The sequence below is a fragment of the Anarrhichthys ocellatus genome, unplaced genomic scaffold (genome assembly GCF_004355925.1).
Source record: "Anarrhichthys ocellatus isolate YVR2014 unplaced genomic scaffold, GSC_Weel_1.0 scaffold1, whole genome shotgun sequence".
In the NCBI taxonomy this organism is placed as follows: domain Eukaryota; kingdom Metazoa; phylum Chordata; class Actinopteri; order Perciformes; family Anarhichadidae; genus Anarrhichthys; species Anarrhichthys ocellatus.
In genome coordinates, this window is record NW_022280031.1 from 7,725,194 (window position 1) to 7,749,290 (window position 24,097).

General features: G+C 41.1%; 3 protein-coding genes across 3 annotated transcripts; 2 read left to right on the forward strand and 1 right to left on the reverse strand.

Moving 5' to 3' along the window:
- Positions 1–5,826: 5,826 nt before the first annotated feature.
- On the forward strand, positions 5,827–8,617 carry apof (apolipoprotein F). Its single transcript, XM_031850007.1, has 2 exons — positions 5,827–5,940; positions 6,456–8,617. Exon 2 carries the CDS (start codon positions 6,488–6,490, stop codon positions 7,796–7,798), a length of 1,311 nt encoding a protein of 436 aa, XP_031705867.1. The 5' UTR covers positions 5,827–5,940; positions 6,456–6,487; the 3' UTR covers positions 7,799–8,617.
- A 2,197-nt stretch (positions 8,618–10,814) lies between these two features.
- Positions 10,815–21,077, forward strand: stat2 (signal transducer and activator of transcription 2). Its single transcript, XM_031848276.1, has 24 exons — positions 10,815–11,093; positions 11,412–11,543; positions 11,647–11,791; positions 11,876–11,971; positions 12,508–12,600; positions 12,705–12,783; positions 12,917–12,996; positions 13,109–13,260; positions 13,780–13,938; positions 14,030–14,119; positions 14,878–14,937; positions 15,048–15,068; positions 15,167–15,260; positions 15,348–15,395; positions 15,521–15,604; positions 15,745–15,843; positions 15,954–16,089; positions 16,884–16,936; positions 17,493–17,578; positions 17,674–17,810; positions 17,901–18,089; positions 18,189–18,243; positions 18,477–18,568; positions 20,078–21,077. The coding sequence occupies exons 2-24, from the start codon at positions 11,413–11,415 to the stop codon at positions 20,305–20,307; spliced, it is 2,409 nt and encodes an 802-aa protein (XP_031704136.1). The 5' UTR covers positions 10,815–11,093; position 11,412; the 3' UTR covers positions 20,308–21,077.
- Positions 21,078–21,970: 893 nt separating this feature from the next.
- On the reverse strand, positions 21,971–23,991 carry gpr84 (G protein-coupled receptor 84). Its single transcript, XM_031854192.1, has 2 exons — positions 23,957–23,991; positions 21,971–23,359 (listed from the first exon to the last, which is right to left on the reverse strand). The coding sequence occupies exon 2, from the start codon at positions 23,349–23,351 to the stop codon at positions 22,107–22,109; it is 1,245 nt and encodes a 414-aa protein (XP_031710052.1). The 5' UTR covers positions 23,352–23,359; positions 23,957–23,991; the 3' UTR covers positions 21,971–22,106.
- Positions 23,992–24,097: the final 106 nt, after the last annotated feature.

The following is a 24,097-nucleotide window of genomic DNA, read 5'->3' on the forward strand; positions in this document are numbered from 1 at the left end:
AAAGACTCATTGCCAGTTATCGCAAACGCTTGATTGCAGTTGTTGCTAAGGGTGGCCCAACCAGTTATTAGGTTTAGGGGGAAAGGCCCTCAATGTGTCTTACCTCTGTCAGTGGTTTGTAGGTGTATTTCCTACATCCAGACTTCACAGGAAATAAGACAAGGACGACCAAAGCAACCAGGGAAGCACGAGTGCCGCAGCCGTTTGGGGTTCTCTCCATCACTCTGAAACAGAAATCAGATGGTTGGTTTATTAACATGTAGCCTAGAAATAATATCAGCAAAAACTATAGGCCAGGAGTGTATCTTCATAGCTCCAAAGCTGACACTCTGTGTGTCACATAATCAGGGTTGAAATATTTTTATGACTCCTTTTTTTGATTTGTTTACTTTCTTTGCATATTATTTTCATCTCTTCAGCTTAAAAAAAAACCCCAAGCTCACAGATCTCTCACGTACGTACTGTAATTATCTAAGTGACAAGTTTTTAAATTATTATAATATAGGATAATATAGATTAGAATATATCTGTAGGCTACATTCACAATCAGGCCTAACATCACAGGGTCTCAGGTCTTTAATTGTTTTAACAGTCACACTTCACTTTCATATGTGAAGCCCAGATGGCAAAATAGGTAAAATAGAAAAAGGGTTAAATTTGTCAACTTTTTATTAATTAAGTCAGATTAAGTTGCTGAACTGAAAAAAAAGATTTTTCAGAAGACATGCATAAAATTCAGATTAAATGGACAATTAAGATTGTAAAAATAACTGAATGATGAATACAAAGCGAGTTTAACAAAAATTTAAAGGTGCAAGATCAGAGATTGGGAGCATTTCGATTGCTTCTGATTGGCTCTCAACATGTCGACGGCGAACTGGCGGCTTATAGCTAACGATGCTAACAGTGCTAACAGTGCAACCTACGGGGAAAGTGTTGACAGAGCCAACAGTGTTTACCTGTGGGTGATACGCTTCCTTCACGACGCTGTCGGTCAGGACAGCGTTATTAGTTTCAACTGCCATATGAGAGCAGTGCAGAGCAGCAGCCCTGAGCTAACTATTGGGGAACACTCACATGCACTAACATTTCTAATAGAAACGTGCGGTTGGCCTGGCTAGGCTGTCGGCAAAGCAAAAAGAAGCTCTGATTAAATAGAGGAAGAGCTACTTTATTCTCTGCTCAGATAGACATTACCAAACCTGCAGTCAATCAATTTACTCACTTATCCAATAAATCATACAAGTTTGACAAAAAGAGAATAAAAGCATTTAATCAGAAAACAAGCCTGGTACAGAATCTTATTTGTGAACAATGACCTCTCATGACGTCATAAGGCTCCTTTATCACAATAATCTATTTCAAATGAATCACACAACATGAACGTCTCACCTCTTAACAGTGTTGAAAGATCTTGATCCGTCCAACAGTTTACTTGATATCAAAGGAACTCAATGCCGACTGAAAATGTGTCTCTCTGCTCAGCAGCCTCTTATCTCAATTATTACAGTCCGTGAGCTCATTTTGTAATCAAATTAGTGCTCCACCCACCACCCAAACTCCCCTCCCCTCCCACCCCTACACACACACACACACACACACACACTTTCTCATTAGTCTTATCAAATAATTGAAAGCGTCAACAAGAGAATATAAATAAAATATAAAAATAAAAGAAGTATTGCATCTTTTCACACTAGGTTATCTAACAAAATAAATATTCAAATAAAAAAGTTTAATGTGGTACACCAGTGACTAATTAATCATTAGTTATGCCATAAAGCCCATTCTTACTGATTCAACAGGGAAGAATCTCTCTCCGAGTTGACCCAGTAAGTCTGAAAATCAGATATGCCACAAGGAGCGATACACATGGTTACAGTGGGTACGGAAAGTATTCAGACCCCTTTAAATTTTTCACTTTGTTTCATTGCAGCCATTTGCTAAAATCAAAAAAGTTCATTTTATTTCTCATTAATGTACACTCAGCACCCCATCTTGACAGAAAAAAACAGAAATGTAGAAATTTTTGCAAATTTATTAAAAAAGAAAAACTGAAATATCACATGGTCATAAGTATTCAGACCCTTTGCTCAGTATTGAGTAGAAGCACCCTTTTGAGCTAGTACAGCCATGAGTCTTCTTGGGAATGATGCAACAAGTTTTTCACACCTGGATTTGGGGATCCTCTGCCATTATTCCTTGCAGATCCTCTCCAGTTCCATCAGGTTGGATGGTGAACGTTGGTGGACAGCCATTTTCAGGTCTCTCCAGAGATGCTCAATTGGGTTTAGGTCAGGGCTCTGGCTGGGCCAGTCAAGAATGGTCACAGAGTTGTTCCGAAGCCACTCCTTTGTTATTTTAGCTGTGTGCTTAGGGTCATTGTCTTGTTGGAAGGTGAACCTTCGGCCCAGTCTGAGGTCCACAGCACTCTGGAAGAGGTTTTCTTCCAGGATATCTCTGTACTTGGCCGCATTCATCTTTCCTTCAATTGCAACCAGTCATCCTGTCCCTGCAGCTGAAAAACACCACCATGTTTCACTGTTGGGATTGTATTGGGCAGGTGATGAGCAGTGCCTGGTTTTCTCCACACATACCGCTTAGAATTAACGCCAAAAAGTTCAATCTCGGTCTCATCAGACCAGAGAATCTTATTTCTCATAGTCTGGGAGTCCTTCATGTGTTTTTTGGCAAACTCTATGCGGGCTTTCATATGTCTTGCACTGAGGAGAGGCTTCCGTCGGCCACTCTGCCATAAAGCCCCGACTGGTGGAGGGCTGCAGTGATGGTGGAGGGCTGCAGTGATAGTTGACTTTGTGGAACTTTCTCCCATCTCCCTACTGCATCTCTGGAGCTCAGCCACAGTGATCTTTGGGTTCTTCTTTACCTCTCTCACCAAGGCTCTTCTTCTACGATTGCTCAGTTTGGCTGGACAGCCAGGTCTAGGAAGAGTTCTGGTCGTCCCAAACTTCTTCCATTTAAGGATTATTGAGGCCACTGTGCTCTTAGGAACCTTGAGTGCTGCAGAAATTCTTTTGTAACCTTGGCCAGATCTGTGCCTTGCCACAATTCTGTCTCTGAGCTCCTTGGGCAGTTCCTTCGACCACATGATTCTCATTTGCTCTGACATGCACTGTGAGCTGTAAGGTCTTATATAGACAGGTGTGTGCCTTTCCTAATCAAGTCCAATCAGTTTAATTAATCTACATTTCTGTTTTTTTCTGTCAAGATGGGGTGCTGAGTGTACATTAATGAGAAATAAAATGAACTTTTTTGATTTTAGCAAATGGCTGCAATGAAACAAAGTGAAAAATTTAAAGGGGTCTGAATACTTTCCGTACCCACTGTATAAGATGGATGCATGAACTAATTTAATATAGCACTATTTACCATAAATATTATACTTGTTTTGCTTAATACAACTGCAAACAAACTGCAAAAACTTGAAGTACAGTGTGTGTGTGTGTGTGTGTGTGTGTGTGTCTCCCAGGAGATATTGAGCACATTATGTGCCTGTCTAAGTGGACTGGACTTGGAAACAGCGTACGCCCTGTAAGCGGATATTGCTTTTCTGTCAACACCGTCAATAACTGGTGTGTAAGAGCCGACAGACAAATAACTCCCACACACTCTGAACCAATGAAAGGACAAACGGAAGCCTTCCGGCTGACCCTTTCCTTCCACAGACAAATACCCAAAAAGTTTAATTTACACACCCACCTGAAATTAGAAAGGTCATATTTGAGGAACAACAAAACAACAACTCATCCTAATCCATACTGTGTTCATGACAGCATTTACAGTGGCAGTGTTGGATGTGTCCTTTTTTTAACCAAACTATTTGTATTTAATGAAAAATCAACACTTCATTTCTGATTGCCTGATTGTCTTGAAGCTTTGACGTCAACTCAAACTAAACTCTTCATAGCACTGCCCTAATGAAGAGTATTGATTGATCCATTTGGCATCCAGTCTAAGACTTTCCAAATATATCACATTTTACACCAGTGGCTTCTTTTGTGGATGTGTTCTGCCTGATTGACACTTCTTCAGTCTGTCATTAGTTCAGTTCCACCTGCCAGGATGGGACGTCTCACACCTTTATCATTCCTATTAGTAAATGGAGTTTGGTGACCTTACAGGAAGCAGGTGAAAAAGCTTATATAACTGTGTTCTTCTGTTACACTCCTTTCTTTTGTATACATCTTAATTGTTCTATAGAAGAAGATTACTTTGCAGTAAATATAAAATGCAATATAAAACACACAAGACCTAAAAATGCCTGTCTAAAACTTTACATCCTGTTAAGAAGAAAGAAAAGGCAACATCTACTAACTAACTAACAGTACATTATGTACGGTTGATTGTTAAGGAAAAAACTGTCTAACATTACATATTCCTATTCTGACACAGTTTCTAAAGTAACTTTAGTTTCACATTTAAATTATGTCTGGATCTTCAAAACACTCTGTAAACTGCATAATACAAATATTAAAACATAAGTCGCTCACAACTAGTGCCTCCAAGTTCAAGAGTGAACTTGGACTACAGACTAAGACATGATAATTGCACTGGGACTATTGGTGTGAGATCATGAGACTCACAACAAATGAGCTGATACTCCCTGACAATTAATGAAACCTCAGGGGCACTTTTTAGCACACTTTTTAATGGAGTATACCAAGTGTTAATTATACTCAGTTCCCGGCAGAAATTAATTCGTAAACCATCATACTTTATGAATCACACCTGCAAATTGTCAGATTTTTCAAATTGGTGAAACCCAGAGGGCTTCTTCCCTATATCCAGGCTCCCTGAATAAAACAGATGAGAACATAATAACAACCAACAACTCCACATTTAACTTGCAGGCAGTACACAGTATGACACATTGGCTTCAGTCTAATGATGTTAATGATTTTAACTTTCTTTCTTCAGAGTGGCTGAGGCTAGGTGCGGATTAGGTCTCCATTCCCTGAGAGATCACAACCTTTCGTCTCCAGCAGGGGACAATGAAGGAGCAGAATCTCCCCCTCGACGAAACCAAATAGAGAAAGATATTTCCTTACCTTCCTTTCTCATTTTGGAGGAACTGTGGAAAGGAAAAGAGGAAAATGAATAAGAGATGGAGACAGAAGTGAAAAAGAACCTTTGTCTGTGTGTTATTTGGTGCTGATGCTGCAGCCTGAAACAAGAAGGGTGCCACATAGAGGCTGTGACCTTTTTTTCTATACAACATACAAGGTTTTCATAGGACAGCGACAGCCTGCTCCAGGGCAAAGCCATGCTATTCTGGGTGCTCTGATTGTCAAAGAGATGGACTTTTACCAACAGCTTTTATGTGTGAGTGAATGGGGCTTCAGAAAATAGAAGAAAACCTTTTCTAAAGGAAGTTAGTACAGGAAAGTGATGTGTTAAGATGTTGCAACAATGAGCAGGTGTGCAGTAACAACAATACATCAAGTGGAGTTGTCAATGAGTTTAGTCTTTACCTCAGATAGCCCCTCGTCTTCCTCACTTATCACTTTTCCTCACATGCTCACGGCATGAGGGGAGATTTCTTTCAAGTATTTGGGTCAAAGACAAAACCTACCGCCTGAGAGAGAACAGCGGGATGGGGGAGGGATGAGCAGATAGTGGGGCAGACAAACAGCTGCTTTAGAACACATGGACTTTCCCCACATGAATCAATATTCAAGCCCTGAGATCCCTGTTGAGCAATGAGGACAAAGAGAAGCAGCAGCTGAAAGACAGATGAGACAGAGGGAGGGCTGTGGGATGTCATGTGTAAAGGAGGAGACTCTCATTGGAGGCAAAGAGAAAGAAGACCGCTATGCACATTTTGAGGGGAAAAACTAACACAAAAAGCATCCCCCTACACGCTGAAGCCATCTTGGTCGCACTGCTACATTCTGGACTCCACGTCTGATTGTTATTAAGGTAGGTGCTGGACACAAAGCTGCCACAGGATCAAAAGATGCAATGAAATTAAGAAGTTGTGGGTGGAACAACATTTCTTTTTGTAGTCGTAGTTAGTACAGGGAAAAGAGGCCAAGCTCAGTGTCGAGGCCCTGTATTGGGATGTGTTGCTCTTTCTTGCACATTTTAAAATATTGATTTTTTTGTTTGTTTGCAATGTAGACAACATAAATTTAATGTGAGGGCTTTATGCAGGCTGACTAGATTAAAATATAAAATTATACAATATAGACCAATAACTATATATTGTGCCACTAGAAACATTACAAGATGAGAGTTATGAGTCATTTAATATTTTCTTCATCTACAGTGAAACAGGTGCAGTCACAAGACTGGATAGCCTAAACTAGCCAATGAATCATTGCGTGAGAGTAAAAGACTGAAGTACTCGATTGCAGGATCAGCAGTATGTGCAACAAGGACTCATGTTGCTGGGTTTTTTTTCTTATTATTTTCTCCTGTGTTTAATGTTGTAGCTTTGGGGGAAAAAAGCTCAAACAACACTGGAATGATGTCCTCCAAGTTGAAGTGGCTGATTGTGATCCAGCTCCTGCTGAATGAACAGGCTTTGTGCAGGGTCCCACCTCCTCTGGCTCTGAGAAACACTCTGCTTCCAGGAGCTGACTTCAATGAAGCGGGAGAGGAAACAGCCAAACAGGATCATCCGTCTCTCCTGGGGCCTAAACTCCAGCTCGGTATCCCATCTGCAGAAAACCCTGATCCTGCACAAAAAGAGAAGAGAGTTCGATCTGCCGAAAACATAATATCGGTCCTCAGGACAAAGCTTCCGGAGCAGATTCAAGATCACCTCCACATTCACGGGAACGTCAGCTGTGAGGAGCTGTTGGCTGCCAGCACCTTGGACGACCCATCATCCTCCATGTTCCCCCAGGAGCTCCTGGGTCTCTCTTTAGTGCCCGTGTTGGTGGTGGCAGGCTGCCAACAGGAAGCACAGACCCTGGTGCTCAAGCTGCACGACCTGCTGGGAGTGGCTGACACGGAGGAGCTCCTGATGGAGGTGCAGGGTCTGATAGAGAGGAGGGTGAGCAAGTCTGCATCCACGCCTGCACCTGCATCATCGCCTTCAGGGAGGAATCAAGCAGGGCGCCACATGGAGGCTGTGATGTTTAACATCCAGCAGCTGACCATGGTGGGAGAAGGTTCCTCCAAGCATGAAGGGCATTGTGAGGGTTGGACCAGGGTGAGTGGAACCACACTGGCAGGAACAGCTGTGGAAGGAGCCACGGGTGATCTAGAGGAGGCTGTGAGCGCCTGTGAGAGACTGGGAGTCCTGTGTGCTGGTGTGACCAGCAGTGGACCACTCAAACCTGGGAAGTACCAGGGAGTGTTGAAGAAAGGCAGTCGCGTCTTACCCTCTGAATCCACAGAGTCTGAATGTTGGATCCGTCAGTGCAGCGCAGAGGAGGATGCTTCGACTGCCACTGCCTCGGGTCGACGGGTGAGGCGAAGCCCCCAGAGGAGCTGCATCAACAAAAGCGAGGAGCGCGTATACAACGTGGTGGAGTGGATCCCTGGAGTCAGCACCCTCTACAACCTCGGCACAGCTGTGTATTATGCCTCTGTCAACTGCTCGGAGACAGCCAAGGAGAGAGCCATCCTCAGCGCGGTTGACCTCGGCACAGATGCTCTCATGGTGGCCACAGGGGGGACTGCCGGGGTGGCAGGCTACGCTCTGGGTGCAGGGGTGAAAACCGGTGTGAAAGCAGGCGTCAGGTATCTGCTCAACTCCATGAAGCAGGAGGATGACGTGCTGGTGAACCAGTTCAACTCGGAGGATGGCGTCATCACTGTCCAGTAGACTGAAGGAGCAATAAATCCGCATGTGAAGCTTTAGCAATATCTTTATATTTAGTTTATACATTAAATAAAAAAAGGACAGTGACACAGGATCAGTGTTTGTTGACTGACATGGTTGATGAGTAACATATTGGTTTACCAGGCATTATATAATCTAGATTATTTGAAAAACAAAATTACACATGTTTGTATTACTCAGTGGATTATCAGAAGTTTTTAAATGGGGGAAAAAGCTTTTTATTTGTGTGACTGCACAAACTTCATTTTACACAGTCTGACACACTGATTATTTTTTATTGAAGATGTCAGTGATTTTTTGATTAGTTTGTAAAATATGTAAATTAGTTTATGTTTTAAGACAACATAGAAAAATGCAATGAAATTTACTGAGTAAAAAGGTAATTACACTACACATTAATTGCAAACAAGCTTTAACAACCATTAAGTAAGTTTTTAACCTTTTCTGCTTGTAGAAAACTATCTCCTTTTGTGTATAATTTTAATTTTATATAGTTGAACAATGTATCATATTAAGCAGCAACTTCTGAAGAACAGGTCTCAGGAAATTAAACCTACAATCCCTCAAGACTTTCATTTTGCTCTACATCTGGTGTCTTTTCTTCTGGTCATTGTTCTTCGTCACTCTTGTTGTTTTCTTCCCTTCCATGAAAACGTTTTTCCAGGTCAGAGTCACATTCCCACCTCTGGTGTTAATTGCAGGGACAATAGACTGAAAACTAAGTTTTGTAGTTTTATATGTTTTTTAATTATTTTTCTTTTAATGTCAATAAATGGTATATTAAATCTCTATGTGTGCATACCGTGACTGTCAGTGTGGTAATTGTGCACTCTCATATTGCTTGTATTGTAATTGTCTTGTGAAAGAAACAGTGAGCACCTGATAAGTAGGGAAATAGTATTCGATTAAACTATATTTTCTATTTAGGCTAAGTCATGATGTGCAGAGTTTTCAAGTGTTTTATTAGAAGTCCGAGCCCACAGGCACTAAGAAAAAAAGTTTTTTAATTGGGAGTAAAATCATCTTTATTAAGTTTAGGTTACACTTTAGGACTTTTAGACCTAATTTAAAGCTTAATTATTTTATGGGACTGAAAAGGTTTTTTTTTCATGAAAGACATTTGGACATGTCACAGTGTACAGAGCACAGGTCCACTTTGATTTTGGTTTCAGGGTGCTGGTATTGTTCATGCTGACTCACTGTCACACTGACATGACATACGGAGACATTGAACTCAATGGGTGTTTTTTCCAATTCACACTGGCACCCCTACAATTTTGAGCACTTTTCTGTGAACCTTGCTCTCTGTACACATATTTACCAAACAGATATTTCTGCACTCCTCCACCAAGCTTGATGAATCCAAAGTCAGTAGCCCCCAATAAAATATACAGTAGGCAATGAACATATCACAGCAGCTTTCCAAATGTAGTGGAAAGAGATTAGGAACAAACTTTGTGCTGTTTAATAAGCCCAGTACAGCACAAATAACAACCTGCTTCCTGGTAGTGGTTAGGGAGTTGATTTGATTAGAGGAGCTACACCGGTTTAAGATATATTAAACGATGTCAAATAACATGTATGTTAGTCTACAACTAAGATAACCTCAATTTTAAACTTGTTTAACTTTCGCCCATTTATCCACAGCACAGAGATAACAATGTTTGTTTTTGATAACAAAGGTAGGATCTGACCTCCAGGATCTGGTGAGCAGGTGTGCTTTACAACAAACAGAAGGGAATTTGTAGCTGCCATTTAGGACTCTTAGATCACAACCTCTGCATTATTTTTGAGAATGTGGATATTTTTAACAACCTGACAAGGAGTTTACGTTCTTCAAATTACACCTTGTTGAATTACAGTATAATATTTTGTACGCTCATTATCCTTAAACTGCCTTTCAACCGACACAAAAGGGAGTTCAAGCTCATGGAGAATATTATTGTATTGTTAAATTAGTACCAGAGACACATAACCTGTTTTTGTTGTTTGTTGATTTGGTTTGTTCAGGAACGGAGGACAAAGACAACATCAACTTATTTATAGGGCCCAAAGCTGTTGTAGGGCCCACGAAAATTGCTTGTTATAATAATTTTTTTTACAATTTTCACACCTAATCAAATAGGAAGGTAAACAACTCCTCACCACGTTCTCTCAGAAGAAATGTCAGCACTAGTTTTGCTCTGGAGTTTGCCGTTGAATTTGTCCGCCAGCTGGAAAGCCCATTTTAGGAAGCGTTTAGCCTGGAAGGGAGGTTGAGGCCTCCCTCTTATTGTGTGATAATGATGAACCTTCCATAACAAAGAGATGTGTGTGTAAGAGTTTAATAGGTGCAGCTGGTATGTGAAGGATAAGACAAGTTCTGAAATGACCTTGGGTGAAAGCATGGGAGCCCTGTTGTAAGCTACAGTTAGTGTGTGTTATCCAAAGTTTCCTTCATTAACAGCATCTAGACTGTACAACTCCTTGCTCCTTGAATAAGAGACAGAAATCAGTGCAGAGGATGATTGGGGTCAAGACGGTAGTGGAGATGAAGAAGTGCATGATATATGTTTCACAACCCAATGGGGGCATATCACTGTGTAAGAGTTTAAGTGGCTGAAATGGTTAAATATTAGGCTACACAGTAAATAATACAGTTATATTCCAGTCTTGTTCAATTGTCTTTTTCGTTTGTAAAATAATGTATAAGGGTGGGGACGGGGTTGGGCACAGAGACTGCCTCGGGCACATAATTCCTTGCTACGCCCCTGCGTGCGTCACACGCTCGCTTCGTCACTTTCACAACCTCATTTCTCGGGAAACTTTCAGCCAGAGCCATAAGTTTCTATTTTGCGCACCGCGCCCCTCGCTGCAGATTGGCGTGAAAGATGTACCAACAGCACGCGCTGTCCTGTGACTGGCTCGACCAATGAGCGGTTAGCTCTGGCTCATCAGGAAACTGATTTACCTTACCCGGACATTTCGGCTCTCAAGTGCTTTAACGGCAATTGCGTTAGAGCCAAAATGGTGCCCATGGTTCGTTCGAGAAGAACCACTTGGGAGGGATAACCAGATAGCCAATGAAATAGAACTGTGTTTGGAAAATATTAAGGAAATATCTTTCACACGCTTGTCTGCTGTTTTGTTTTACAAACGTCTAGCAGCAGCTACAACTAACGGTAGCTAGTAACGCAAGAAACAGGAGATAGCTATGCGCCTGTTTTAAACGACCAGTTCGCTAACGTTAGTTACTAAGACATTTCTAAGTGGACTCTGTCTGACAGCATAAAGCGAGGTAAGCAAATATGTTGTTACTAAAGGGCCCCGTCTACGCTGTTGACTGACAGTTCGTCTAAAGACAAGCTAACGTAACATACAAATAAAGTAACGCTATACTCGGTCTCAACCTGCAATGGCTTGTTAAAAAAGATAACACCATTTGCAGCCCGTACAGTCAGTCACAGGTCCACTGTTGTCGACGAGTTTGCACTTTACTCCTTCAACTGTTGATTACAGACTTGTTTTGAACCTGTCACTTTGAAATGTAATGGCGCTGTCTTTTAGTGCACACGCAGTAAATGTGGTCTGCTGTTTGCGTGCATGTTGGTGTTAGGATGGCTCAGTGGGACCGACTGAGGGATCTGCCTGCTCCTTACCCACAGCAGCTACATGAGCTCTATGACAGGGATGCTCTGCCTATGGACGTGAGGCACTACCTGTCAGCCTGGATAGAGAAGCAGGAGTGGTAAGGCAGCATCTCATTCAACCCATACTATACCTTTTCAAAGATTTGAAAAGCTTTGTAAAGCTCTGCTATTTGTATCTTGCTATCTTGTTTTGTTCTTTAGGCAACTAGCAGCACGGGACCATGACTTGGCAATGGTGCTGTTCCAGGTCCTGCTGGAGAATCTGGATATACAGCACAGCCGCTTTGTTCAGGAGGAGTCATTCTTAATGCAGCACAACATTAGACGCTACAAACAGAACTTTCAGGTTTGTCTGGGTGGTATTAGTGGAGAGCAAAAGCACAATGATGGCTTTGACTCTGATATCCATCTGCCCTCTCTCTCCTCACAGAGGTACCTGGATGACCCGTGTGCCTTGGCAAGCACAATCCTATGGTTTTTGGAAAAAGAGAAGGAAATCCTGCTGAGTGTTGATCTGACTAAGCAGGTTAGGGGAACATTTATTGTGACAGAATAGATTGGACACACCTTGCTGCTTATACAGCATTTCAATGCACATGCAACAATTGCACATGCAACAATTACACACACGTTGCTCTAGAATAAACAATTGCAGTTGTCACCTGATATTTTACCACATGGTCACTTTAAAAGTTGCCATGTTTTGGCTGTTTACTCAAATGCCAGCCAGCAAGAGTGGATGTGTTCTGTTGCTTAATTCATAACTTATAACTAAAAGGATATGTTCAAGGTGTTCAGTGAGAATTTCCATTTTGTCTGTTTACAGTTGTTCTGAAAAAAATGTATTGGCAGTTATTTAAAAAGTGCCGCATCTGCTGAAAACAAACAGGACCCTGACAGGACTCAGTGTGTGGTTTTCCACCAAGATTTTCCACCGTATTGCTTTTAACTGCCACTTTCAGTCCCACTTGCTCTTTGCACTGAAAACAATATTTCCCAGTTTCACACGAGAAAGACTCTTTATCTCGATACCTGCTCCTCCCACTCCTTTGCTTTTCTCAGGTCCAGTGTTTGCAAGTAGCTCAAGAAGCCATGGAGATCAGCAGCCAGCAGGACCTTGAACGTAAAATGGCTGGCCTCCGGAATGAAGTGCAGGTGCAGATTATGTTGCTTTATGCCATTTTGTTGTGATTTGTAATTGAAAGATATCACTGTTCATCCATTTTATTTTTTTAATTCTCTGGACTTTTGTGATATAGTGCATGGATCATACAATGTTCTGTCTGGAGGAGCAGCAGGACGAGTTTGATTTTAAATTCCAAACCTATAAAATGGAAGGTAAGCAGATTCAAAAGTCCTGGTTAAATTTCCACGCTCTTAGGATGAGTAATAAAGAGGCCTGAATCACAGCTACATGCTCTCTTTTGTCTTGTATGGAAACCGTGATCCCACTGTGGAAACATTTACGCAGCTGTGGTTGATGAGGCGGGGAAGAAGGAAAAAGAGAATGTTTTTCAGTTACTTATCAACAGACTGGATGAACGTAGAAAGGTACGAAGTTATCAATATTCTTAATTAACACCTTCATCTCTCCTTAGTCCAATTATTTTCTGAATTCAATAATAATAATAATAATTTTTGTGTCATTCAATCATGTTCTTAGAGCACCCTGTCAGACCTAGATATGATCCTGGACAGGACTGATGACCTCATCGGTATATTGGTGAAAAAGGAGCTGGTGGAGTGGCAGAGGAGGCAGCAGAAGGTCTGCATTGGTGCTCCAGACAATGTTTGTCTGGATCAGCTGGAGAAGTGGTATGTTCATCTCCACCTGCTTCACATCAGTTTTAATGTTTAACGTTTACTGTAACATTTTTATCAATGGTCCTTTTGTATATGAAAAAATCACTGTTTTATTGGTAGAATTTGAGAGTTTCCCAATCTCACCTCCACTATTATCACATTGGTGGTCGGGCTGTCCTAGAAATATATAGTCGACTAACACTCCTACGATTTTGACGACTAATCGATTACTTGATTTAATCGAGAGATCTGTAAAACTGAGCTTCTACACAAAAGCACCACTTTAAAACTTGTGTTAACTAGAGATGTGCTCACAAGTCAGTCATTCAGCATGAAAAACGTCTCATCAACTAAAGAATTCTTAGTCGACTAAGACCAAAACAACCGACTAATGGACCAATCGACTAGGCGGGGGCAGCTCAAACTCATGGTCTTCATTTGTTGGTGTTTTCTCTTATTCTTGTTTTTTTTTCCTTTTCTGAATACTTGTGTGGACATCATCACTTCTGCTCTTCTCCTCTTGTCTTGTAGGTTCACCTGCGTGGCAGTGTGTCTGTTCCAGGTGCGGGAGTTTCTTGGTAAGCTGCAGGAGCTGATGGAAAAAGTGTCCTATGGAAACGACCCGGTGAAGGCCCAAAGACCCGCAATGCAGAAGAGAGCCGATACTCTTCTAAAAGACTTACTCAAGAGGTCTCTCCTTTAGGACACATCTTCATACACTCTCTTGACCTCTTATAATGTTCCGTTTAGATTTCATGACATTATTGTCTGTTTCTTGAAGTTCCTTTGTGGTGGAGACTCAGCCCTCCATGCCTCAGGGGAAAGGACCACTGGTGCTCCGCACAAACGTCCAGTTCTCTGTCAAGACCAGGTCAGTGTGCCACTACGATGCTATCTATTTATTTTAATTTACTTTTAGTACATGTTTTACCTAATCTATATATACATGCATGTCGGACCGCTGACCTGAAGCGACTCAATCTACCTGTACCAAAACAAAGGGCCGCAGTGGAGCTAAACCCCCCTAAACTCAGTTTACTGGCTGCAGTGGGTTTTAATCACCATGCAAACGTTACAGCAGTTCTGATCTAATATGAACATGATGACCATGACAACAATGATCATTTAATGCTTTTCTTCAAAGCCTTCTGTTTTCATTTTCCTAACTGTGACTTTGATCCCTCAAACTTATTTTGTTAATATTTTCCATAACCTTGAGAGTGCTTCTTTTTCACCTTTTTATTATAAAGTATCTTAAAGGCAGAATTAGTAGGATTTTCCTTTTCGATAATTCCTCTCAGTCATCACGTATGGCTGACAGAAGTGTGAGTATGTGCAGATAATACAGTATTATCTTATTTAACAACGAAGCGACCAGATGCCAGATGAAGAGGAAGCTAAGAAAAAAAAAAAAAAAAAAAAAAAAATGCAAATACAGTGAGGCGAAACGTCAAAGGAACAAAGCTTTTCCCAAAACAGGAGTGAATCTGGGGTTGGCTTCTGGTGTCCTTGAGCCAAGGAAGAGGGGCCAACTTTGAGTTCTGTGTTAAAAAACTTGCAATTGTCAAATCCTACTTATTCAGCCTTTTTAATATTTCTAAAATCTTACACCTGATTTAATGTTTTCAGGCTTCTTGTTAAGTTCCCTGAGCTGAACCACTCCATGAAAGTGAACGTGTCCATGGACAGGTGAGGTTCCTCCTTTTACTTTGAGTTACTTTCACCACACAGCAAACCTGCAACTTTAGTTCTGGACTTCATGACCTCACTGCTCTGTTTTTCTCCCTCTTGAACTTTAGGGAGGCTCCTCAGATCAAAGGGTGAGTGTTTGTTTTGTATAACTTAGTCTTTCATGTCAAGTGGTATTTCAAGAAGAGCTGTGTTAAACTTGTTTTTACAAAACCGTGTATGTTTGCAGATATCGGCGTTTTAATGTCCTCGGCACCAAAACCAAGTCCTTGAACATGGCAGAGAGCCAGAGTGGAGGCATGGTAGCAGACTTCAGACATCTTGTGAGTGATAATGATTGTCAATGTCTTCAATCTCAGATGGTAATATTGCTGCTTGATTTATTTAGTGTACTCTTTATTTGTTTGTAGACTCTGAAGGAGCAGAAGTCTGGAGGTGGCGGCAAAGGAGTCAGTGATGTGAGTAGACGTTAGAGATCCTGAAGATATCCTCTGTGCTCACAGCTTAACTCGAGTCATAATTCAAGGAGATGTGAACGAGCAAATAATGAACTGCGTGTGTGTGTTTTTTTTGATGTTGACAGATTTCTCTCAGTGTCACAGAGGAGCTGCACATCATCTACTTTGACACTGCATTTGAGATGAAAGGCTTGTCAGTTGAGATGCAGGTGGAGTTTCCTCTGCTTCCTTCCTTGTTCTGCGACTACATGTGCTCTGTATACAAACTAAGCATTGTTGTTGTTTTTATTGTCTTCTTTATGGTAATATGACCTAAATACATGTGATCGTTCCTTTGCACCCAACTTAGGCCTCCTCAATCCCGGTGGTCATCATCTCCAACTCCAGCCAGCAGCAGAGCGCCTGGGCGTCCGTACTCTGGTTCAACCTGCTCAGTGTGGACACAAAGGTGAGAGGTCCCTGAGAGACTAACACACACACACACACCATGTAGCATTTTACGGCGGTATTAGAAATGTTATTGCGTATATATTTGTTAATGTGCGTCTGTTTCTCCAGGATATCGTGTTCTTTGCCAACTCTCCTGCAGCCACTTGGCCGCAGTTTGGAGAGATGTTGAGTTGGCAGTTTCTCTCTGCCACTAAACGTGGTCTGAATGAGGATCAGCTGGAGATGATTGCACACAGACTCTTTGGTAAATGTTGCTTCCATGTTCTGCTTCAGCTGCTTGCCTTTGCTTCTTTTTTGTGGTTGTTCTGTCTAAAAATAGGTTTGTTCATCTGTGACTCAAACATAATATCAGGAAACACCTTGGTTCGATTATGACACTAGTTACCTCAATGCATCTGTCAGACTGAATGGCTTTATATTTAAAGATGAAACAAATAACTCGGCAACACTTCTAAGCTCTTGAGGCCTCGGCGTGAAATCGTTGCATTGACGTTTTTGGCCTTTTTGGAAGGATAGACATTATTTAACCGAAAGAATCTCTGCATCAGTCGGTTGGTGTTTTCTATTTTGTCCATCCAGTTTCTCGTAAGAATCAGATCGTACATATTGTGTCCAACTCTAACCGTTGGGGAAGGTGGTAAATCGGTACTCTTCTACCACTTTCTCCCCTGATCAAGCAAGAGGATGCCCAAAACTTAAAATGTCTTTATTTAGATTTTATTTCTTCATTTAGAGCAACCACTAAAAGTGAAAGAAGACACATTAGTGTCGAGCTGAAAAACTCAAAAGTGTGATTGAATTCTCACAACTTCATCATATTTATGACGGCTGTTTATAATTATTATATATTACTTCTTTGTGGAAAAGTATGTTCACAGTATCATTGGAATAATGATGACATCCAGCAGGATGTATTGATTTGAATCAGATTATGATCAGAAGGATTGCCCGCTGTAAGTCACTGTCTTCCATGGCTTGTATGCATGTTTTATTATTGTGACAGTTGCATAATGCTTAATTTATTCTCCATCTCACCAGGAAAGCAGAAGAATTATGACACCTGCAAAGTACCTTGGTCAAAATTCACCAAGGTAAGAATACTGAATGTTGGAAAATAGTTTTCAACATTAACCCTAACCACTCGACTCATAATATCTCCATTTTTGTGATCCCCTGACTTTTCCCTCTGGCATCACTGAAGTGAAATGTCGACAATTATTGCCATTACAAATGATCCGTACTTTAGTGATCCCCTAACTGTTCCTCTAGCGCCACCATCAGGTCAAAATGTCAGTTTGTTGGTTTATGACCAAATACCTGAAAAACGAATGAGATTCCCATCATGTATTTTGTGTGTCGTGCTAATATGTATGTAAGCTACCAAACATGGTAAACTAATAACCTGCTAAACCTCAGCATGTTAACAATGTGGGCATGTTAGCTGACCCCCACGCCCACTTTTTACATTTGATTCACTGTGACTGATTAGGATCAAAAACAAGCTGTGCACCTTTTATCCACCGTACAGTTTGTGTTCCTTTACAATGGGCGTTACAGCGTGGCCGCAGATTCTTAGTCTTGTGTGTTTATTGTTGAGGAATATACATGGGTGTGAATTGATGACCTTCTCCACACCCTTTGTTACAGGAAAATACTCCTGACACATTCTGGGTGTGGTTTGATGGCATCTTGGTGATGGTGAAAACATACCTTGAAGACATGTGGAGGGATGGGTATGTTTTAGTCGAATCAGGGTTTAATGCCTTTAATTACTGTAAAATAGAAGTAGTTCCTTGTTTTATGTAGGACTTTTTTTCCTCTACTGTAGCCTCATCATGGGTTTTGTGAGCAAAGGCAAAGAGAAGTCCCTCCTGAAGAAGAAACAGAGAGGCACCTTCTTGTTGCGCTTCAGTGAAAGTGTCATTGGGGGAATCACCTTCTCCTGGGTGGAAATCACCATAACTGGTGACATATCTTTCCTAATGATTTTAAAATATTGTCTCAAATTGTTACTTGGTATAAACATCAGACGCTATCATCCTCTGTCTGTTGTAGGTGAGCCTGATGTGAAGACGGTCCAGCCCTTCACCAAGGTGGATCTCTGCCAGATTCCCTTCCAAGAAATCGTCAGGAATTACCAGATCTTTGAAGCTGAGAATATCCCAGAGTGTCCTCTTCTCTACCTGTATCCCAACACCCCGAAAGACGAGGCTTTTGGAAAATACTACGCTGAGAAGACTGGAAGTAAGGGCATCAAATGTTTTCGCTTGAGTACAATGACAATATATTGATGTTGTTTGGGATGAATATGACACATTCATTTCTAAACTGATTCTCTTCCAGGTGACAGTCTTTACATAAAGTACATCAAAACCAAGCTGGTGTTTGTTTCAAAGGAGTAAGTATATTCATTATTTTCCCCTCCAGGCTGGTTTACAACATCTTGTTTTTGAGAATAATACTTAATAATCCTATATATTCTAAATGTGCTTTTTTTTATATACAGAAACAACAACAACTTCAAACTAAAAATGCACTTGCTTCATCTGAGCAGTAGTGTTCCCACCCCCGCTTTTTTTTTTAATGTCATGAGCAACTGGTTGTAATGACTGTTTGTCATTGGTCATGTAGGAAAACACTGGAGGCTAGGTCACCCATGTCCTCTGACATGGGACAGGGTGAAGGCTCGGAGCCGATGAATGCCCTGTGTGGAGAGACAGCGGGTGAGTCATGGCTCTCCTTGCTGTCCCATCCTGCTGAAAACCTCATCCAAACAAATCACTCTCCCTTCGTCACAGAGCTCTGTGTTGCCCTCTCTATTTTGACCCTGCGCTGTGGGGAATCATTGGGGAAGATGCTGTCTAGTCAGCTATGAAACTGTTGGACTTTCTGACTTATACCCTGTGGGGCTGTGGGCTGCTTCTACTGCATGCACATGTACAGTAGTCTGCTCTACTGAACATGTGATCTACCGATGATTGGTTACTGTTACTAACGCATTTATTTCATTGTTTATAGCTTTTTGATTCTACCTTCTGATGCTTGAATTCTTTAACACTTTGCTTGGTGTAAAAATCCATGGAAAGACGTTGTGAAATAGAAACGGCACATACCAGCAGTAATGATTAATCATGAAATCAAAGATAGTATTGGTGTACTATTATTGTTTGATTTAAAAAAAAAAAAAAAAAAGAAAAAAAAAAAAAAGATCACCGAGTAATTGTGGCAGCGATGGCATTTCATCTTACAGTCTTCAAGCTGCAGATCTATGTAGCATTTTGGTGAAAGTAAAAGTTCTGGGAAATTTGAGAGATACGCTTTTTCAGATGGTAATAAAATCCATCTTCCAGCCCCTTTTAAACTCACTGATTATAAAAGTTATTTTCATTTTATTACATCCATACAAAATCCAACATATAAAAACAATAATAAGCTGTTCTGTGCTGGGCTTTTTCTTGGCCACAACCAAATATTTGATGGAGCCAGGTTAGCTGATTCCCTGTCTCCAGTCTTCGAGCTAAGCTAAGCTAAGCAGCTGTTTGCATGTATGTAATGGACAGATATGAAGAAAAGAGAAAACAATACACATATACACGAAATTTGCCTTCTGCATTTGACCCATCCCTGTATATAGGGAGCAGGGGCGCCCAATAATAGGCACCCGGGAGCTGGGGGTTCAGTGTCTTGCTCAGGGACACTACGGCACGTCCCAGTCGAGGATCGAACCGTTGACCCTGCGGTTACCAGACAATCCTCTTAACCCAGTGAGCCAAAGCTGGGGAACAATAGTCTGTTAAAGGGAAGGGGGGGAAGAAAAAGGAGGGGAAGAAGGAAAAAGCTACAGTCACCCCATGAGAGTGGTATTGATCTTTTCTTTTAACTCTGATAGAAAGGGAGTAAGTATACATGCTGAACTATTCCTTTATGACTTCCAAAAGGCAGTAAGCGCTTTTAATTGAGTTATTAAAACAGTTGAACAAACCGAGTGTTTTGAATCCTGTTAGAGAACTTGAATGTTTTTGATGAGCTGACAGAAAAGTAGCACTCCTGCATGCAATGCATGAGAATCTTGTGCAAAATCAAATCCTACAGCATCAGTCTGTACTTTCTTTTTTTTTCTGTTGGTGGGTTGCATCGCACTTCACATTTTTGTGAAAGCAGTTCCACAAATAGATAACACGGGCACGGCAGTAGAAACATGATCTTTCTCTTGTCCTTTACTCTGCCCTCAGAACAAGACGGGAGTCCTCATTCACTGCAGTCACCTCTGGAAACGTATCACCCCGATCCCATGCTGTCTGACTCGGTCGCAGGCACAGACGATGAGTTACTGATGTATCTCAACAACCCCAACATCTTTGCTGATTCTGACATCTTGCAAGATGAGCCATTGCTGCCTGATTTTGGTCTTTCAGGATTTAATTGCCTGCACCCACAAACCTGTGGAAGCATTTTCCAATAAGCCTCCGTTTTGTATATTTAGCCAAACCACTATGTCATTCATCATCAGCTTTACTTTTATCTACTTACATTACAACACCCATGTCATAAAACATGTTGCATATGTAGCAAATCTGTGAACATCATAGTTGGCAATTTTAATCTGAAATACTTGACAGCCCCTCCATTAATTCAGATTTCTGCTTTTTCAATCTGGATCTGAATGAAGCTGTGCACCTTGAAATCATTAGAAGATATTTATAATTCCCTTTTATCATGTTGTATTATTGTTAATGATTCAATGAGACTATTTGAAGACACGAAAGCGAGATAATTGAATTAGCTCGACTAATATCCACTCCGGTAGTGTCCCCAGGCTCCTGTATTAGACATCTCAAATATCATGCAGCTGTTACTTTAAGATAAGACTTCTAAGGAAGGATGTAGAACTGACCATGTAAGCAGAGTATGTTGCGCAGACTACATATAATTTATTGTTTTAATTTGTTGTGAGTTCCTTTGAGTTCACTCTATTGTTGCCTGCAGCTTGTGATACATTGTTCTTCTGACACATGGCACTTATATGCTTTTATATCAACCTGCTCATTTAAATCAAAATCAAATTGTATCACCAATAAAAAGGGAAATAATTTGATTGTGTGTTTCGTTCATTAAATGAAATGTAAATTAATGAGAAATGTTTTTTTGATACAATGTTCACTGTGTCTTGTAATGCAGATTGAATTCATAGACTGTCAGACTGCAACACCAAATCTTATTAAACTTGTATATTAAAAATGCATTCATTGTTTAAATAAAACCAAAATATGTGGCTCTACTAAGATTTTAGGTTCTCTTATAACCCTAAAACATTTTTTTATCTGTAGTTCACAAGTGTTACAGTCTTGATGTTCTCTTGTGTTAGTCTTCTTGAAAGATAAATCACCTCATGAGGGTGGAGTGTGGACATGAGTATGAATGTTATTTGCCTTTCTCAGTATCGTCAATAAGTGAATGCCTTGACACAACTCAAACATGCAAACACAAGCACACTCCACCGACATGCCACACTAAAGACCAGATCACCTGAACACCCACATGCCACACTAAAGACCAGATCACCTGAACACTATTCATCGTCAGTCTTGTACTGTCAGCATTTAAGGGGAAATACAGAGTTGAGACACAGTCAGTAGTTCCTGAATTACTGACATGAGGCATGTTGTGTTACAGAGGAATATCCTGTGCTGATTTTGTAACATTGGTTTCTCTTAATAGACGCCTATGTGGTGATGACACATTGGCTAATTCAACATTCTGAATGCACCTGTGGGGATTATGTATTACAAAATATAATTTATTCCATACATAACAAACACATAATGTAATCTTGTACATTACTGTAAAAAAACACAAAGTAAAACATGAAGGTTGTGAAATAATGGAGCCTGGAATTTTGGTAATTCAACTTAACTAGAGATCATTAATCTGACTTTTCCATTCCCGATACAGCTATCGATACTGATACCAGTGCTTAATTATTAAGCTGTATGCCTCACTGTGTGGAAGGGACTGGGATCATTCTTTTACAGCCTGTGTAAGGCAACATCGGACTTGACTTAAACATTGCTTTCCTAACTTTGTAAAACAAAATATAACAAATAAATACATAGATATAAATATACTAAATTGTTATTTATTAAAACAATAGTATCCGATACCAAAAGTTGATAGTGGTGGAATGTAAGCTGCCCTATGGCTGTGTTGCTTCAAGAGAATAATATCAAACTGGGTTTACGTTAAGCAAATTTAAGCCCCACTTTAGGATCTCAGAGGTGACCACCAGGTCCAGAGGCAGCTAAATGGTGCAACAGCCCTGTTAAGCAACACATGGTAGGCCTGTCGAAACTGTCGGTTCATGACAGCGTAGAGCACAGGGTTGATGCAGCTGTTCAGCCAGGTGAGGTTTGCACAGAACATGTGCAGTATCTGCGGGGCGCGGTTATGTTTGTCGGCTATGTTGAGCAACAGGAAGGGGACAAAGCAGAACACAAAACACAGAAAAACAATGAAGCACATGCGTGTCACACGCTTAAATTCGTCATCATCTCCTGAAGTTCCTGAGTGGGAGGAGGGCGCTGCAGTGGTGGAAGCAGGTGTGGATAAAGGTGCTGCTGGGATGATATCAGGGGGAGACTTGATTGCTGATGAACTTGGGGGCATGGCAGACCTCTGGACAGATTCGGAGGATTTTTCACAAGTTATCTCATCCGTATTTTTGTCTAGATCCGCCTGGCTGCTTATCTCACAGCTACATGTCTTTGCCATGCCACTCTCTACACCACTATCATCAGTCTCTTGTGCTGAAGAAGCTGGTTTCTTTCTGGAGGACCGGCGGCTTGGCCTGTAGCGGAGCAGAGCTTGTGAGGCAATCTGGACACGTTTGTAGATGAGGAGGTAGAAAACACCAACACAGCCCAAACCAACAAAGAAGTAGAAAAAGAGCAGGATGGTGCTGTAGGGACGACCCCTGGTGCGATGGAAGCTGCATGTGCACACCTGTGGCACGAACACATAAACAGGCCAAAGTGGGCCAAAGCTGGCCAGGCCCAGTGCCCAGGCTGAGATCAGGAGTGAAATAAGACCACGGTTAGAGAAGACACGGTCAAACACGGCCCTTTTTGTGACCAGGAGATATCGGCCTACTGCTACCATGCAGAGGGTGATAATGGAGACAGAGTTGGAGAGGAAGAGGAGCAGGCCGAAGATACTGCACCAGAGCTGACCACTGCGCCACCTGAGGTGTAGATAAGAGTCAACTGATATGGGCTGCAATATGGTGCAGTACAGGAGATCAGCTGAGGCCAGGTTGACGATGAGCACATTGAAGCGAGTCCTCAGACGTGGGTCTAAGGCGAAGGCCAGAATGGTCATCAGGTTCCCCACCGTACCAGTGATGGTCACAACACATCCCCACAGCACCGCAAAGTACCGGTAACCAACGACTGAAGGACCGTAGCAGGAGAAGAGGTCATCCTCTGTGTGGTTTGTGTGGTTCATCAGCATTCTGTCAACTAACAGGATTCAGAAAGAAGGTTAGCTTCTCTTTAATGTGCTGCCGGAAAGCTAAACTCATACAGAAACCCAATCCTCCCCACCCCTCTTTGTGGTTACAATAGTGTCACAGGTGAAAAGGGAAGTTAAATGTGGTCTAGATATCTAGACATACCACTTCCATTTGAACAAAGACCTCGTTCCATTATGTTTTTGTGAGCCGTTTTAAGTACAAGATCTTTTTCAAGGTTTTTTTCTGCAGTTTTAGGATAATTGATTGTAATGTCATATACAACTGAAATACATTGTCTGCCAAGCACAAATACATTCTCATTAGCCATTATTAGGTATTGTATGTATCGGCTGAATTCTGCATATAGATTATGAATCAAACAGTAAAACATTGCATACAATAAAGCATATTAGTAATGTTAGACAGCCAAGAATTTAACATTGATAACACATACAATAAAAAAACTCAAAGGGATTTCAGATACACTATATATTTATATATATATATATTTATTTATATAATTTATATATTCTAGTATTTTTATATTAGATGTAAGGCAAATAAAAGCCCCTATTTTAAAACAAAGCAATCATGAATTTCTCACCTTAAAATCTGAAGATGTCTGCCGGTCTGCTGTCTCTGCAGTGATCCAGTGCACTGAATGTCTGGCTTCCTGCTAATGTTGCGTTTAATGTGAATCTTCTGTGTTGCTCAAGTTCCATCTACACAATGAAATGGTATGACG

What these genes read in the sequence shown, in the direction of transcription:
- apof (XM_031850007.1), top strand. Translation starts at nt 6,488, where the DNA reads ATGATGTCCTCCAAGTTGAAGTGGCTGATTGTGATCCAGCTCCTGCTG.
- stat2 (XM_031848276.1), top strand. Translation starts at nt 11,413, where the DNA reads ATGGCTCAGTGGGACCGACTGAGGGATCTGCCTGCTCCTTACCCACAG. An exon ending in TGCTCAGTGTGGACACAAAG is followed by an intron (nt 15,844 to 15,953) that starts GTGAGAGGTCCC and finishes CTGTTTCTCCAG; the next exon opens with GATATCGTGTTCTTTGCCAA. An exon ending in GATTGCACACAGACTCTTTG is followed by an intron (nt 16,090 to 16,883) that starts GTAAATGTTGCT and finishes CCATCTCACCAG; the next exon opens with GAAAGCAGAAGAATTATGAC.
- gpr84 (XM_031854192.1), bottom strand. Translation starts at nt 23,351, where the DNA reads ATGCTGATGAACCACACAAACCACACAGAGGATGACCTCTTCTCCTGC.